Here is a 17,192-nt window from a genome sequence, read left to right on the forward strand (position 1 = left end):
AAGAGTGATCCAACTTAACGGCCGCGAGTTGAAGAGCAACCTAGCTGGAGTGAATTGCCAACTCACGTTGAGTTGCTGCGCGTGGGGGTTACTGTTGCCGTCGCTTTCATACTTGGCTGTCTGTATTCGCCGACATTATTTAGTTAGGCGTCACCAATGCTGTTTCAGTCAAGAACACGCGCCTCCACTCTAGCTATAATTAGCAACAGGGGATTGCATTCATGTGTTACAAAGGTAGGCTGAGAGATGGAAGTTTCACTCGATCCTTACGGACATCTAACTTTTTTTTCCCCAGCTAGCACAGTAAAAAATAATAATTAAATATTTTTTTAGTAATTATTTGATATTAGAGGTAATGTGGTAATTTAATAAATAAAATAAAAAACAAAAAAAATTAATAAAGCGCGTGATGTTGCTCCGTTGTTTTCGTGTTGCTTCTGCAGATGACTCCGACAGTTAAAAATTGACGTCCGTGGTGTCATTGCATTCCTCGAGGCATCATCTTCCTCAAGTGAATTAATTTATTTTATTATTTAAGTTTAATATATAATTATGAATATATGATCATTAATTATTATTATTATTAAAAAGACATGTAAAACTAGTATGTTAATGTCTTTTAATATTATATATAATATATATTTGTCAAATACTAAGTGATATAATATAAGTCAGGATTTTGATGTAACTTTGTTGAAGTATATGATGTAAGTCAATTTAAAAAAAAAACAAAAAACAAATATTTAAATTCAACAGCATATACATAATTTCTTAATATAATAGAGATCTTGAATAATAATAATAATAATAATAATAATAATAATAATAAGCATGCTAATCACTATCTATTAATTAGTACATATTATTATTGATGTTTAGTGGAATGATTCTATATTTTTAAATTAGATGTAGTATTAATATCTTAAATATGTGAATTAGAAAAATGAGATTATTAAATATATGAGATTTTTTATACTAATTTATTAGGGATGTGATTTTATGAGGTGCTATGAAAAATTTAAAGAGAATTTAAAATAAAATAAAATAAAAGTCTAGGACAGGTCGAGTCGGTTACTAGGAAGATCCTTCACCTTACTCAGTCCTATATGATCGGATGCAAGTAATAATTATAAGGATACCGAGTCAAGTGTGGTGCATAAAAGACCACTTCGACCTAACCTGATCCATTGTCATTCCCTAAATAGATTCAACTTCATTTTCACTGCTCCTTGCATGCTTTGCTTATAATTTAGAATAGAAATCAGCCTTGGTAACCATGTTTTATTCTGTTGTGTATGAAATAATATTTGGGTTCTTGAATGATGTAAAAAACAGCATAGAGAACTTATCACAATAAATCTATAATCACAATAATTAAAGTTGAGCTAACCAAATATATATATATTAGGAATCCATTGTTTATATTATATGATTTGAATAATTAAATAAAAAATAAAAAAATTATAATTTTTTAACTTTTTAAATTCATAATTCAAGTTATTAGATTCAAAATATCCAATCTGAAAAAAAAAATTATAAAATCTAATTCACAATCAATTATATATCGAATAATAAAATTTAAAAATAAATTTCAATTATATAGAAGGATTTTAAAAAATAGCAATAAAAAAAATACAAAATAAATTTTATACTTAATTGAAGGGTGAAATTAAAAAAGAAATAATTTGGTAAAAGGACAATTTGTTTTTTGAAAAAATGAGGCTCAAAATTAACATAGAAAATAAAAATAATAATGTAATTAAAGGATGAAATTAAAAAATAATTTTTACAAAATAATAAAAAATAAAAATTATAAATCAAAACAATGAGAATCAAATTAAAAAACACAATACCATCAATTTAAATTAAATGATGAAATTCAAAACCAATAAAACTTTTATAAAAAAAACCAAGGTAAAAAACTAGAAATCCAAAAAATAAGAACCATTAAAGAATATAATATTTGATAAATCGGGATTCAAGAATAAAATTGAAAAAAAATAAAATTTTTATAAAAAAAATAAAAAATCAAAATAATAAGAACCAAAGTTGAAATACTAATAACCAAGAAAATCAAGCTATAAATTTTGAGGAAGGAGAAAGAGATAAAAAAAATACTCACTAGCGACAAATCAAACTACTACTGAATATATGTGTTGCATCAACAAGAAGATGACACTACAATACTTCTAAAGACACAATAAATAGATATTTTTAGATATTGAGAAGTGTCTTTCATGTACTCTTAGATGAGTTACACTCGCATATCATTTAAAAAAAATAAAAATAAAAATTATTTTAATATATTTTTAAATTAAAAATATTTTTAAAAATAATAATTATTATACCTTCAAATACCGCCCTAAATTTCAATAGAGTTTGGAAATAGATTATCCTTAAATTTAAATTTACGAGAATAAAAAATGAAGTAACTTATTAGGGCTTGTTGAGGTCGGAATCCGAATTGAAAGTCATATCATTTCCACCCTCCTCCTATACTTTAAGCCCGCAATTGAAGTTGAAGGCACAAAAATCAGTCTGAGATGGGGAGTTAATTTTACAGGAGCTTGAGAATGACTTGTGCTCTGCCACTCATGACCCAGCTACCTGTAAGGTGCACCGACCCATTCATAAAAACATGACCAAGATGCAGCTCCATGCATGTTCAAGTAGGTCGGCCTTGAACTCAAAGCAAGAATGGTTCAAGCAGTGGTTGAAAAGTCTCTGTCCAGATGATCAAAGATTATGCATTACTCCCTATCTCTCTTATCTATTGTGATTATAATGTATTATAATCTCTTGGGAAACATAAATTTCCTCATCTGTATTTGATTTTAAGATTTAAATAAGTAATATATTTTTTTTTCAGGTAGGATTTGACAGCTCTCCTTTCCCTTAATTTTAAAGCTTCACAGGCATGTCTACCTGATGACAAAATCTCCACAGCAACCATCAACATAGGAACAAAAAAAAAAAGTTTGCTGCAACCGACACATTTGACCCCTTTCTTTGATGATACTTGTACAAGTGGCAACATGTTCAGCATAAATTAGTACAGCAACCTTAGCTTAAAGTCGAGCCAGTTGGAGATGATGTTTGAAATCAGCATAAAATGGGTTCTTCCCAAATGTTAAGCCATATCAGGTCAAGACTGAAGGTACAAAGATCATGTCATGTCAGAAACCACCAAGTCTAAGAGCTTTGGGTGCATTTGAAGTCAACATTTCGACCAGAAACCAATGGTGAATAGGAAGGCCTTGTCTCTTCAGACACAAGCTACACTGCCAATACCTCAACATGGATATGGTATAAGTTCTCCATGACAGGCTTCAATTCTCAAAGAGCATATGTAGTTTCTTTTCTTGTCTTGTTCTGGTTTTACAGTCAGATGGTATAATCAAATTGCTATTTCAAAGAATGTTGAAGCAGCACCATCCCTTGAAGATTACTAGTTACAGTCCATTTCAGTTCTTAAATTTTTTATAATTGAAACTCCCATAACCAAATATTTGAAGCTTTGAGCAGCTGGAATTGCTATTTCAAAAGGAAGAATTCAACTATGCTTAAGGTCAACCAATCAAGTATGACATTTACAACTTTTACATTTCTAAATCTGAATGAAATAAACCTACCTTATGTGTTTACAGAGCCCCTTCCACATGGCTGTATTTGCTTCTTATAAAGCTTAATCTCGGGTATAGCACTGCACATATAAGTAACAACTATGATGTAGAATCTGATTACTGATCAGCATCAGCCATGGCTTGGACTTGAGCTGCGTACTGTAAGTTCCAGAGGACATCCTCGAAAGATGGACGAGTTGATGGTTCAGGAGATATGCATTTACTAGTGATGGAAACCAAAATTGATAATGACTCCTGTGAGCAAGTAGTTAAGACAACTGGATCCACAATTTTTCTTCGACCGTCCTGGCTTCCAAAGGATGCCTGACATTTGTAACACCAGATCTCAGAGATATGTCATCAAAACAAATTAAAAACAAAATAAAAGTAAGAATTCATAGGACTTAAGCAAGAGTGACATTATGAAGAATGGAGGAAAACAAGATCCCTTTCCATGCCAAGAACCATCAAATGTATGTTTCTCACAATGCATAAAAACCTCAACACATTTTAAAGGGATGAAAATGGAAACTTGAAAGAAATGGGAAATGGAATGGCAGATTAAAACTAACCATTCAGCTGAGTGGTAAAAATGGCAAGCAAAGCAATGTTAACCTTTAAGTCGCACACGCGTGCACACACATATATAATAATGTTCCATAAAATAGAAAAATTCGTGAACATAAGAGATTTTGCAATACCATTTCATTTAGCAGAAATGCTTCTCCTTTCCCGGTTACTATAGGCCCAACGAGTGATTCAAGCAGTATGAACCCAAAGTTGTAGACATCATCCTCTAACTTTATCTTGTGACTGCAGCAAAAGGATGGAACAAACTATTAAAGATACTGCAGCAGCAATTCAACAGTCAAGTAAATTTCAAACACTACCTAGGCAGTGAATATTTCTTCCATGACCTAAACATGTCGTTTTACTCATTTATGCTGCCTAGATATGTCTTCAGTCAATTCTCACTTTTGAACTATCACTCGGGAAATCAAGAGAGATAGCTGCTGCATGTAACTAAGTGTTCCACTCAACTGCAATAAATGGTGAGCAACAACATTGTGGTGGGTACATTTCATTGTCAAGGGAATAATAGCAACTTGGATAGTAACAGCAATTTAGTAGTAGCAATGGACCGGTGGCTGAGCAACAATCCTGGTTGTTCAGAGGAAAAAATGCCATTGAGTGCAGTTTGGATGTTCAGAATGATAACGAGGCACAACTGACAGTAGTGGATGTTCAGAGGAACAAATGCCAGTGAGTGCAGTTTGGATATAGTCAGCATTAGTGGACTAATAACAGAACCCCATCTCAGCTATAAAGATGACTACATGATTGAGGAGGTAAGTTAAGGTGAGCAGAATCAATGGCAACTTCAATCATAGTAGCAGAATCAATAGCTGAAACAGTGGTCGTAGGTGTTGGCATTCAGTGATGGTTTCAATTTAAGAAAGCATTATCAGCTGAAGACATTTCATTAAAAATTGTCAAGGAATCAACTTAACCCAAGAAATAATGGGGGTGGTGAGATTCAAACTCATGACCATTTAGTCAACAAGTCAAAGAACCATGTCAACCTAAAAGTTTAAGTTGTATTACAAATCTCCAAGCTAAGATTTATATGAACAACTGAAGTTAATACTGAATCTCCAGAAAACAAACTTCAAGCTTTAAATTTTTTTACATGAACCACTTTTTGTGCATTCTGTCTAGAACTTAATGCTTAGCAAAGTAGAATATATACCTTGATTTCAGGACATCTCCCTTTGCCTACAAAACAGATGAAATGCATTAGAATACACTCAGAACATAGATACCATTACGAGTTAAATAATTTAGCATGCGTAGCTGCCAAATGTACCTCAGGTTTTTCAATTTCATCAGTGATGATGGACATTCCATAGTCACTTAGCTTTGCAATCCGATGCTCATCAAGCAATATATTATCTGTCTTCAGTCTATTGTTAAAGGCACCAGGAATCACCCCGGTATGTAGAAAATGCACAGCCTTGGCAACACCAATAAGAATTGCCAATCTATCTGGCCACCCAAGGGCTTTCTCTGGGCACATTTCTGGACATAGAGAAGCAGCATTAGTAGTTGTTAGAAACTAGAGGCGATTGATAAAGCTATTGTGGGTAAAATATGGTAAGAGCAGCAGCTTGTTCCTATAGGGTCATCCTGCTTATAAATTGGAAAAACCATGTGTAGTGCAAACACACACACACAAAAGTTTATGTGCTATTAAAAGGATGTGATCTTATGCTCTGAACCCTGAAGAAAGCAATACTGACCTGAAAGATGAGTACGATAGTTTCCATTGGGCATGTATTCATAAACAAGGAAGACTTTGGTGCTACTAGAATCATTTTGTATGCCACTGTCAACGCAATGACCCAACAGACCAACCAAATGTGGATGGTGTAGCTTTGAAAGCAAATCCAGGCGAACCTTGAGATTTTGAATTGAATGCTTCTTCAAGAAAGACAGAGATCGTATAGCAACATAGGTTCCGTTCTCCAATCTCCCTTTGTAAATCTGACAAGTAAAAACAGATTAAATTGAACAGGCCCTTTGAGATGGACAAAAAAACTAGTTCAACAAAAACATGCAACAAATGTTGTTCTCGGTGATGAGTGAGAGTGCAAAAAAAGCTTAGAAATTACATAAAAAATTGTTTAGAAGTAGGAACTAGATTTTAACCATATGCAATTCATGCTCATGGCTGTAAAAGTTCAAGATACGTTTTTCCACTAAATTTTCGAAGAATAGTTGAGTTCTCATGAAGTACCTTCCCAATTGAGCCTTCTCCCATAAATGACGATGAATCAAAGTTGTTTGTGGCTTCCTTTAACTCTTCCAAGGTAAATACACGGCATACTGGGGCTCCTTGTGTCCCTAGCTTGGCTGCTTCAGATATGAATCCTGAAAGGAACAGAAAGGTTACGAATTAATTAATGCGGAGAGATTCCTTATGAGGAAAACAACATTATAGAAAATATTAGCACGCATTGCAATGGGACATACAAAAAAAGAAAAGGTTACTTGACAATGCTGTACGACTTACTGGCATTTGCTAGGACTTCAGAAGAAACCCCAGTTGGTATGTTATCTTGTTCAGCCTTGGAAATTATATTCTGCTTGAATGTCCTTCTAGAACGGTATCTTCTGCGCAAAAAGACAACCAACAATGCCAAAAGACTGATAACAAGAACAGCTCCACCAATGGCAGCAACTAATACTCCTACTGCTCTGCATCTTGATTGTTTCCCCTCCTCATTAGCCACATTACAGTACGACTCCTGATGCTGATTTTGGGAATCAACGGATAAGCAATTCCCTCCAAACTTAACGACTCTCTTATCTAGCATGCTTCCCAAGCAAGAGGGAAGTCCACCGATTAACTTGTTTGAAGAAAGATCGACAAACCCAAGTTTGCTGCCACAAAGAAGATGATTTGGAAGTGGCCCACTCAGCATATTTGATGCTAAATTCAAGTAACTGATGTTTGGCAGAGAGAACATGGTTGAGGGAGGTGTTCCGCTGAGATGATTTAAAGACAAATCAAGGTGTTGAAGCTGATTCAGCTGACCAAATTGCCCAGGAATTTTTCCCGAGAAGGAGTTATTGCTTAGGAGAACTGTAATCAACTCTTTTGGCATTCCAGGTAGGTCAGAATCTAACTTGTTCTCTCTTAAATCCAACATATGTAGGCTACTTAAGGTGCTCAAATCAGGCAATTTACCAGTAAGATGATTGTGAGACAAGGCAATATCAGTTAGTGTTATGATTCTGCATATTGAAGAAGGAAACTGACCATTAAACCTGTTACTCTTCAAGCTCAAAATGGTGAGATTTGACAATGAATCCAGCCAATCAGGGACACTTCCATTGAAGTAATTTCCATCTAAAGTTAGAGAATTAAGCTTAACCAGTCTTGATAGCTGGAGTGGAACTGAACCAAAAAAAAAATTTGAGCTCAAGTCCAAAACTTCAAGTGAATACAACCTGTGAATCTTATCAGGTAGTGGTCCCCAAATCCCCAAAGACACTAACCTAAGAACTTTCAAGCTAGTTAACCTTGTCAGTGTAGTAACAAAAGAATCAACTGAGAAACTTTCAGATAAAGTCTGATTAGGAATTGCAAATCCATTGAAGTCATTACTAACCTTGACAAGCTTGTCTCCCATAATTTTGAGTTCAGTGACAGTATTTTCCAGGCAAACAATGCCTAGATTTGGACTTGAAGACAAGTTACAAAGGTCGCCATTGTAGCCTTCCAAAATATCCAATTGGGGAGGATGCTCTAAATGCTTCCTTAGTTGCAGAAGAAGCTGTAACTGATAAGTTTGCGACTCATGAGTACTTGAAATAAAGAAACTCCATGAAAGATAGACAAAAAGAAGCCAGCTTGACCAACCCATTGAAGACAAATTTCAAGTACTAGACTCTAAATTTCACAGATTGTTGAATTCAAGACAAAAAAAAAAAAAAGGACCCTCATTAAACTAGAACTCCTATTGCAAGTCCAAGAAGAGAACTTCACCAAATTCTACACTAGAAAACAAGGTGAAATCTCAAGTAAATGTCAGGGAAAAGCAAGGAAATTCTCCCGGGATAATCAAAAGGGAACGCTTCCCGAGAAAATGCTACTAAACTTTTAAAGCAATAGGATCAAAACCCCATGAGCCAAAACAAAGGAACATGAAGAAACAAGCAAAGTTAATGAACAAAAGCATGTCTCTGCACTCTGGAGTACAGCCCAGCAAAAACCCAGGGAGCAAAAAAAGTAGAGACAAATGCGGAGGGAATAGTAGGGAGCAACAAGATAAGACCTTGAAGAACTATAAAATTTGAGAGGTAAGAGTGGCAATGTTATTGTTATGATAAGAATATCTATGCAATAAGTGCCTGCGGTGTTATTAAATGAAAGTTGGACTAGATAATGCAAGAGGTAGTTGAAAAAGGTATGTACTGTAAGGAAAGAAACTGATAACAAGCATTTACTGCTGTCTTCAAGGCATTAATGGGGTCGGTTTTCTCGTAGAGAAAGACAAGCCAAGTGGGATTTTGGTGTGTATTTGTAGGTTGTAGCAGAGAAGAGTAAAAGGGAGAATGGAAGAAGAAAAATCAGTGGTTTGCTTTGTTCTGTCTCTGTAATGTGTGCGAGTCTGTAGATTCTGTACTGTTGAGTGGTTAAACTGAATGCAGGGTTTTCTGTTTTTTGGCCTTTTTCTTTTGGAGAAATTTCTTCACTGTCTTTGGATTCTTTTGGTAATGGCAGCAATGCCATCACATGCTAGACCTTGTCTTCCGTTCCCTCTTTGTTTGCAATTGATTGGCTCTTGTTTCTTTTGACTCCTTTGACCTTTGATCTTTTCTTCTTATGTTTTTTGTAAATTGGCAGTGATGACATGGAGAAGATGGCACTGGAATCGGCATCGGCATCAGAAATGGCTTCTCTTGGTGAATGAATGAGGGGAAAAAACACAAAATCCTGCAAAATATTATGATATTTGATCCAATGCAAAATCATATTTACCAAGGAAAAACCATGTAAATAGTGAAAAACTAAAAATGCATTGCAGAGCTTTTTACCTTTAAGAATATAGATGAAGCCTATCTCATTAACTAAATTCTAAAATGCTCTATAATTTTTTACCCCCCTGCCGCCCAAACGGGGGCTGAATGGGAAGGACGGTGTTGCCATTGTAACGCAAAAATTCAGCTAAAATCCCTTGAAAAGTCCTAACCAGTGGGACCATTAAGCACAGGCCAGCCTGTTTTTGAGTGCAAAGCCACGTTCTTTCAGAGAACCGTTGCCTTTAAAATAGAATCCCATGAAAATGCGAGCCCAAACTCAAATAAAATAAACATTTAAAAAACAAAGCTGTGTGCGGCCTTTTCTGTTCCTGCCTGGACATAGAGGCATGTTTGTTGGGGGGCAATAGCTGGATACTGAGATTTTTATATAAGGATTTGGTATCTGACTCAGTCAATCCCAATCTCATACGGCCAAACCAAATAATAGAGCATATTTTTCATGTCAAGATGAAACCCCAATGTAAGATAGAATTGGATCCACTCCCTCATCTTGATATGATCATGATTATATTTTCTGACACCGATTTCTGTAAGAAAAGATGACAACAATCTTGGATTTTGGGAGGTAGAAAATGTCAATTCGGGAATGTCCTGCCCGTCCATAAGAGAGAATGTCTTGTACACAACAAGCATTCAGAAACTAGATCAATAGATACTGGCCTAAGGACCATATCTCAAACATTTTGTTTTTTAACGGTTAAAAATCAATGTTAACGGGGCCACTTAGAGTTCCCATTCTGTTTTTTAAATTGTTATGATATTATAATATTAAAAAAAAATAAAAAAATAAAAAAAAATTAATATATTTTTAAATAAAAAATACTTTAAAATATAATTTTTACCATATACTCTCAAGCAGGCCTAAAAAAATCTCATAAATTACACTCCACTGTTATGGATAGATGGATCATGGATGGTCGTAGTGTTTTAAGAAATAAACTCTTCATGAAAAAAGCCAGTGTATTGAACAAGACTTGGCTTTTGAAGTTTACTAGGAGTTACCTGGTCTCACAGAAGAGAGCAAAAGGAATAAAGTGGAGAAAAAGTACATGACTAGACGTTAGCGGAGTAATCATACATGCAACCTCCAAAGTTCATAAATTATTGAAGTCAGCAATGATTTAGCACACAAATCTTAAGGGTTATCGCGCATTATTAAGCTTTATGTGATCGAAGATGATTCAATTTTCAGTGAAAATGATGTTAAAATGACAGACACGCAGTTCCTTCATTCACTTGGCGCTTCTCTAGTTGCAACCAAAAGTAACACCCAGGCAGTAGTGAAGTCACTGTAGCAAGCGCCAATTCTTTAAGAAGCTAGCACAACGTTATGGCCTGGAATCTGCAAAAAGTAAAGAGAAAAATGCAGAGAACTCTAATTACCTCCCCATGTTCATAGGAATGAAATCATTGCCTCCTTTAGTTTCAGCACACCTAGAGGATGAGCTTTAGATTGATGATTGATGATAGAAATGTACAGTGGCAATCATGCAGTAATGATCAGTCGATGAGCAAAGTGACTTCTTAGATTTTATTCCAGCGAGGGAAAAGGTAGACAAGAACAGGGACTCCTATTTTCAGGCAATATACATGCTGTTGTTTTCCAGTGTAAGAAGAAAATTAGCATCTACTGCATGACAGACAACATTAAAATGCTCAGGATACATTAAAGTAACCAAAATAAAGAGGAAAGAGGTGCTGGAAAATGTGTAAAAAGAAAGGACAATGATATGAAGGGGACCAGATAAGCTGTCACTAAAGGGACCAAAAATAGTCAGTTGCCTTATTCTGTCCATTTATCAATTACAAGCCCATCTTCTCCACCCTCCCACCCCACAAGATCTGTCTCAATGATTTATCCTTGGACCATGACCTTTTTTGTCACTAAATTAAAAGCCCTCAAGCTCTATTAAGAGTTACTGCTCTTCTTTTTTAAAGCCAATGATAAGCAGTAACAGGGAATGCAAAAGTATCAGCAGTTTGAGACGTGTTCATGGTATCCCAGCTTGTATTTTCGCACATCAATTCATGTTCTTGATCTTCTCCTTTAGACTCGGACTCACTTTCAAATCCTTCTTTATTATAATGCATGTAGAAGGACCCATCCTTTAATCTCTATTCAAGTTTTCATTGATGATGAGACCGATTCAAGATCCAAACTTTTAGCCCAAATTCAAGTTCAAGTCAGTCCAAACCCAACTTGAGTTAATTTAGATATTTAAAAAAAAGTTGTAAAAAAATTTATTTCATTTCCTCTAATTTTTATAGCTACTATGACCCACCTCTCTTCAAACTAAAGATTTTAGTTTTTTATCTTAAGTTTTTAGTTCAAGAAAGGTGAAAGTAACAAGTAAGTGGTTCTCTTTCATATTACTTTCGATTATAGTTTATTTATAGAATGATTAAAGAAGAGATTAGGGTTTATAAAGATTAAAAGTTTATGTTGTTAAGATTGATTTATAATTAAAAAGTTTAATGTTAGGTAATTAATTAATATGTTGTAAGAAATAAGGATTTGTGAGTTGATTTGTTTCAATTAATTTTTATAGGTTAAGAAATTCAATTTTACCTTGCTGTAAAATTTGGACAGAATGGTCTTGAGGTTGAAGATGATCAAATTTTATTGTGATCCTTGATTTAGGAAAAATTTCAGTTTAGTCCTTAAACTTTGAAAAGAATTACAATTTGAGCCCTAAATATATTTTGAGATTATGGACAGTTTTATTATGAGATTAAGGATGATGAATCTTAGTTTGATAATTTATTTGGAATATTTTTAGTTTGATCCATTAATTTTAGAAATTTACATTTTAGTCCCTAAACTTTATAAAAATCATAGTTCAGTCCCTGGTTCATTCTAGACAGAATTGAGGCTGGTTTATGGGTGAAATTTTAGTATGGTTATGTATTTATAGTTTGGTCTAGTTTTGGTAAAATTACATTTTAATCTCTATTTTGGATAATTGTCGTTTTAGTCCCTAAACCTAGGAGATTAAACCTGGTTTTATTTTATGCATTGGAATCTTTTATTTATGTTGATTTGAGTTGCTTTTGAGTATATTTCATATAGTTATTGTAGGTTCCTCTAGCGATCCTTGATAGGTTTTTCGGGTCTTTCATCTGATATTCCTTTTAATTTATATTCTTCCGGGTGAGTGGGATAATCTTTAATATGCATATAATATAAATAAATATATATGTTGATTATATGATGAGTATGATTAGTTAATCTCTTGAATATTTATATATTTTGCTTCATTTTTTTAATACTCATCTATTCTTGAATTTGCACTCGCATTCTATCGAGTTAAATTATATTTGATATGATATACGTTTCTTTGATAATTCTGTAAATATCTATTATGCCTTGATATAGGACTTGTCAGTAACTCCATGCTAACGGGGAGTAGTTAGCCTATGTACATATAATATTTTGTATACCTAGCTGGTGAGAGAAGCATCGGCCTGTGGCGACTGATCATTCTCACGATGGTCACATTCGGGTGTTATTTAATCACATTCGAGTGTCATCTGATCTTTGACATGTATTCCACTATATATATATATATATATCATCTTATAAATTATTAATATCTAAAATATATATTAAATATTATTCCCTCATTGAGTTGGTTGAACTCACCCCTCAATCTTAATATTATTTCAGGTTCTTAGCTTCTGATAGCAGTTGGACTTTGTTAAGTGTTCCTGCTTCTTTAGTTTTGGATGGTATGTCTTACTTGTTTTGTGAGGCTTTCCTTTTAGTTTTGATTCGATATCTTAGGCACTCCACTATTATCCTATTTTAATTAAGTTTGGATTTTGACAATGTAATGAGTATTATGGATTATTATTTTTGTTTTAATTATTGATGAAGAGTTTTAAACTATCTTTTAGGTTTATCAGTTTTGAATAATATAATATTTCTAAAGATTATGAAATGCTGCGTATTTTTGAATAACTTGCTTTTTTGATATGTTCGTTTTGAGGCTTAGAGTAAATAGGGTGTCCTTTCAACACCGCTCCTGCGTTGCCAGTCACGGACCCGGGATTCGGGCCGTGAAAAATTCCTTCTCTCCCCTCCTTTTTTCCTCTCCATTAGACACTGCTTGAACCAGATTTACCACAGCAATCTTACTAATATCCTGCCCGCTGCTTAGGAGGTGTGAGTGTGTGCGCGTTACTAGTGATCTTTACAAGGCTTACTGGACTCAATTACACTGCTTATCATGACCCGAATCCCGGGTCCGTGATTGGCAACGCAGAAGCAATGTCAAAAAGACATCACATTTACGCTAAGCCTCAGAATAGACGTATTAAAAAAACAATTTATTCAAAAATACACAACATTTCATAATTTTTAGAAATATTATATTAATCAAAACTGATGAAACCAAAAGATAGTTTAACACTTCTCATCGGTAATAAAAAAAAAATAATAATAATTCATAATACTCATTACATTGTCAAAATCCAAATTTAATTAAAACAAGGTAACAGTGGAGCATCTAAAACATCAAATCAAACTAAAAAAAAAGCCTCGCAAAATAAGTAAGGCATACCGACCAAAATTAAAGAAGCAGGAACACTCAACAAAATTCACCTGCTATCAGAAACTAAGAACCTAAAATAATATTAAAAATGAGAGGTGAGTTCAACTAACTCAGTGAGGAAATGATATTTAAGATACATTTTATATATTTTGGATATAATAGTTTACAAGATAATTTATCTTGATATACATATACATATATATACTAAACATATTGTTATAACGTGGTGGAATGCATGTCAGAGATCAGATGACACCTGAAGATAACCACTATGGGATGATCAGTCGCCATAAGCTAATGCTTCTCTCATCAGCTAGGTATACAGAATATTATGTGCACATAGGCTAACTAATCTTCGTTAGCATGGAATTACTGACAAGTCCTATATCAAAACATAATAGATATTTACAGAATCATCAAAGAAACGTATATCATATAAATAGAATTTAGCTCGATAGAATGCGAATGCAAATTCAAGAATAGATGAATACTCGGAAAATAAAGTAAAATATATAAATATTCAAGAGATTAATTAATCGTACTCATCATATAATCAACATACATATTTAGTTATATTATAGGCATATTAAAGATTATTTCACTCACTCAGAAGAATATAGATTAAAAGGAATATCAGATGAAAGACCCAAAAAACCTACAATAAATATATGAAAGATTAAGGATCGTTAGAGAAACCTACAATAAATATATGAAATATACTCAAAAGCAACTCAAAACAACATAAATAAAAGATTTCAATGCATAAAAGAAAACCAAATTTAGTTTCCTAGGTTTATAGACTAAAACGACAATTATCCAAAACAAGGACCAAAATGTAATTTTTTCAAAACTGGACCAAACTATAAATACATAACCATACTGAAATTTCACCCATAAAATATCCTCAATTCTGCCCAGAACGACACAGGGACCAAACTATAATGTTTTAAAAGTTTAGGGACTAAAATGTAAATTCCTAAAATTAAGGGATCAAACTAAAAATATTCCAAATCAATTATCAAACTGAGATTCATCATCCTTAACCTCACAATAACACTGTACAGAATCTCAAAATACATTTAAGGGTGAAATTGTAATTTTTTCAAAGTTTAGGGACTAAACTGAAACTTTCACAATTTAAGGACCAAAATAAAATTTGATTATCTTCAATCTCAAGACCATTCTGTCCAGATTTTACAGTAAGATAAAAATTAATTTCTTAACCCATAAAAATTAATTTAAACAAATCAACTCACAAATCCTTATTTCTTACAGCATATTAATTAATCATCTAACATTAAACCCTGTAATCATAAATCAATCTTAACAATATAAACTTCTAATTCTTATAAACCCTAATATTTTCTTTAATCATTCTATAAACAAACTATAATAGAAAATAATATGAAAAAGAATTACTTACTTATTACTTTCACCTTTCTTGAACCAAAAATTCAAGATTAAAAACTAAAATCTTTAGTTTGAAGACAGGATAATCATGGTGGCTATAAGAATTAGAGGAGAAGAAATAAATTCTCTTACAATTCTTTCTTAAATACCTAGATTAACTTAAGTTAAGTTTGGGTTAACTTGAAATTAGATTTGGGCCAAAAATTTGTGTGTTACACCGCAGACATCTTAACATGGTTAGGAAGCCTATAGTTTTTTTTTTATTATTATTTAACACTCCAAATTCGAGGCCTCTTGCTGACTGTGAAGCAAGGATTGAGGTGTATTGGTCCCCAAGACAATTCTTTCCTTTTAATGGTAGAAAGCAAGGGACCATTTGAAAACCTGGAATTCAACTGGAACAAAGAAGGGAGAACCACTCAATTCTCTTCTTCTATTTCCAGAGTTCAGTGGCTTCCAGCACTATCATTTCAATGGCATCTGTTGCGCCAACCTCATCTACATGCAGGCACCTGCTTCCTTAACCTCAAAGAGCCATAACTATACTTGTAAATGTTCATAATATTGAATTTAGAACAAGAGAGGAACTGTTTTTCTCTGGTTAGGTTAAATTCTTGATTTTTTGTCATCAAATTAACTGAAGAAACAGTAAAATTACACAATAAAGAAATGCAGGGATCAAATTAGTCTCAAATCAACAAGCTCTACGAAATAGGTACACGACAGAAGACTTGACAGTCGAGTCGAACCAAAATGTTCTGCAAAGCACTTTGGATGCTTTGTGGGCTTAAGTTGAGGTGAGAATACCGTTAAGCAACTAATATCAAATTTAGTACTCATAAACTAATGATGAATGAAGAAACTAAGCATGAACTCATGCAAAGAAATTTTGTAACATTTCAAATGTTTCTTCAAGAACATGATGTCACTGTCATTCTCACAGAAATACATACCAGCAAAAATCATTGCTGGGACAGCACTAAGTTGTGGAAACTGACAGAAGAATGAGAACTCATCTGATCTCAGTGAATCCTTGAGACAAAACTATAAGAGTACAAAGAAAATTTACCACTCCACTCACTTCCAAACTTGCTACAGCGCCAACCAATTGCAGTTGCTCATCTGTTTCAAGAGTTCAATCCTTGATCAAATAATGTGTCGCTCTCATTTAACGAGTCCTAGAAATTCAATCTCGCCCTCGTATGCCTTGATCACTTCAGAGCAATCCTCCTCATGATAAGCCAGGAATTACATCTTTTAAAAATCATTCTTACATATATTTAAAATCCAGGTGACATTAACGTCCTTAAACATCAGCACATTCAAAACTGAGCATCTTGGACTGATTCTCTTCTCCAAACTAATGTCCAGAAGATTGGGGCGTCTAGCAGCATCTGATGGCCTCAGGCCAACCTTTTTACTTAGAAATTCATTAATTTCCTAATCTTGTTGAGGTTGAAGTACAAAACTCAAAATGTTTAATATAGAAGTGTAAATGGGGTAGGATTGATTTATGCTTAGTTTGATGTATAAGATAAAAATTTTAATTGAGTTGAAACTCGGGAAGAGTAAAATTCTTAAGGATTTTTTTTTTCCTAGTATTGAAAAAACTAAAGTTTAATGTGTTCTTGCTTTGAAGAAAATACTTGTTAGAAAAATATATAGCATTCACAAGTGCAAAACAAATAATTTAAGATTAATGATTTTCGTTATGTGGGTCAAAATCTTATTATCATAAAGACTTATAGAACCAATCGTTACTGATTATTTTAATTTCATGGAGAAGAAAATATTTTCCACTTTAAACATTAAAAACAATGTTAGAATGAGATCCAAGTACAGTTTTTTTTTTGTCTAAAATAATTTTTTTTTTAGTTATTTTATTTCACTTTTTTTTAATTCCAACGACATCATATTGTGATATTTCTGAGTTGACTCGCTGACCCGAGCTTTTAAATACTTATGGATATAACACAAGATTATCAGCTAAATTTAT

At 33.4% G+C, this 17,192-nt stretch overlaps 1 protein-coding gene across 1 annotated transcript; it reads right to left on the reverse strand.

Moving 5' to 3' along the window:
• Positions 1–3,500: 3,500 nt before the first annotated feature.
• On the reverse strand, positions 3,501–9,014 carry LOC105112768 (Leucine-rich repeat protein kinase family protein). Its single transcript, XM_011008609.1, has 7 exons — positions 6,697–9,014; positions 6,421–6,554; positions 5,924–6,167; positions 5,491–5,702; positions 5,374–5,399; positions 4,325–4,436; positions 3,501–3,947 (listed from the first exon to the last, which is right to left on the reverse strand). The coding sequence occupies exons 1-7, from the start codon at positions 8,051–8,053 to the stop codon at positions 3,741–3,743; spliced, it is 2,292 nt and encodes a 763-aa protein (XP_011006911.1). The 5' UTR covers positions 8,054–9,014; the 3' UTR covers positions 3,501–3,740.
• Positions 9,015–17,192: the final 8,178 nt, after the last annotated feature.

This window comes from Populus euphratica, unplaced genomic scaffold (genome assembly GCF_000495115.2).
Source record: "Populus euphratica unplaced genomic scaffold, PopEup_1.0 scaffold367.1, whole genome shotgun sequence".
NCBI lineage: Eukaryota > Viridiplantae > Streptophyta > Magnoliopsida > Malpighiales > Salicaceae > Populus > Populus euphratica.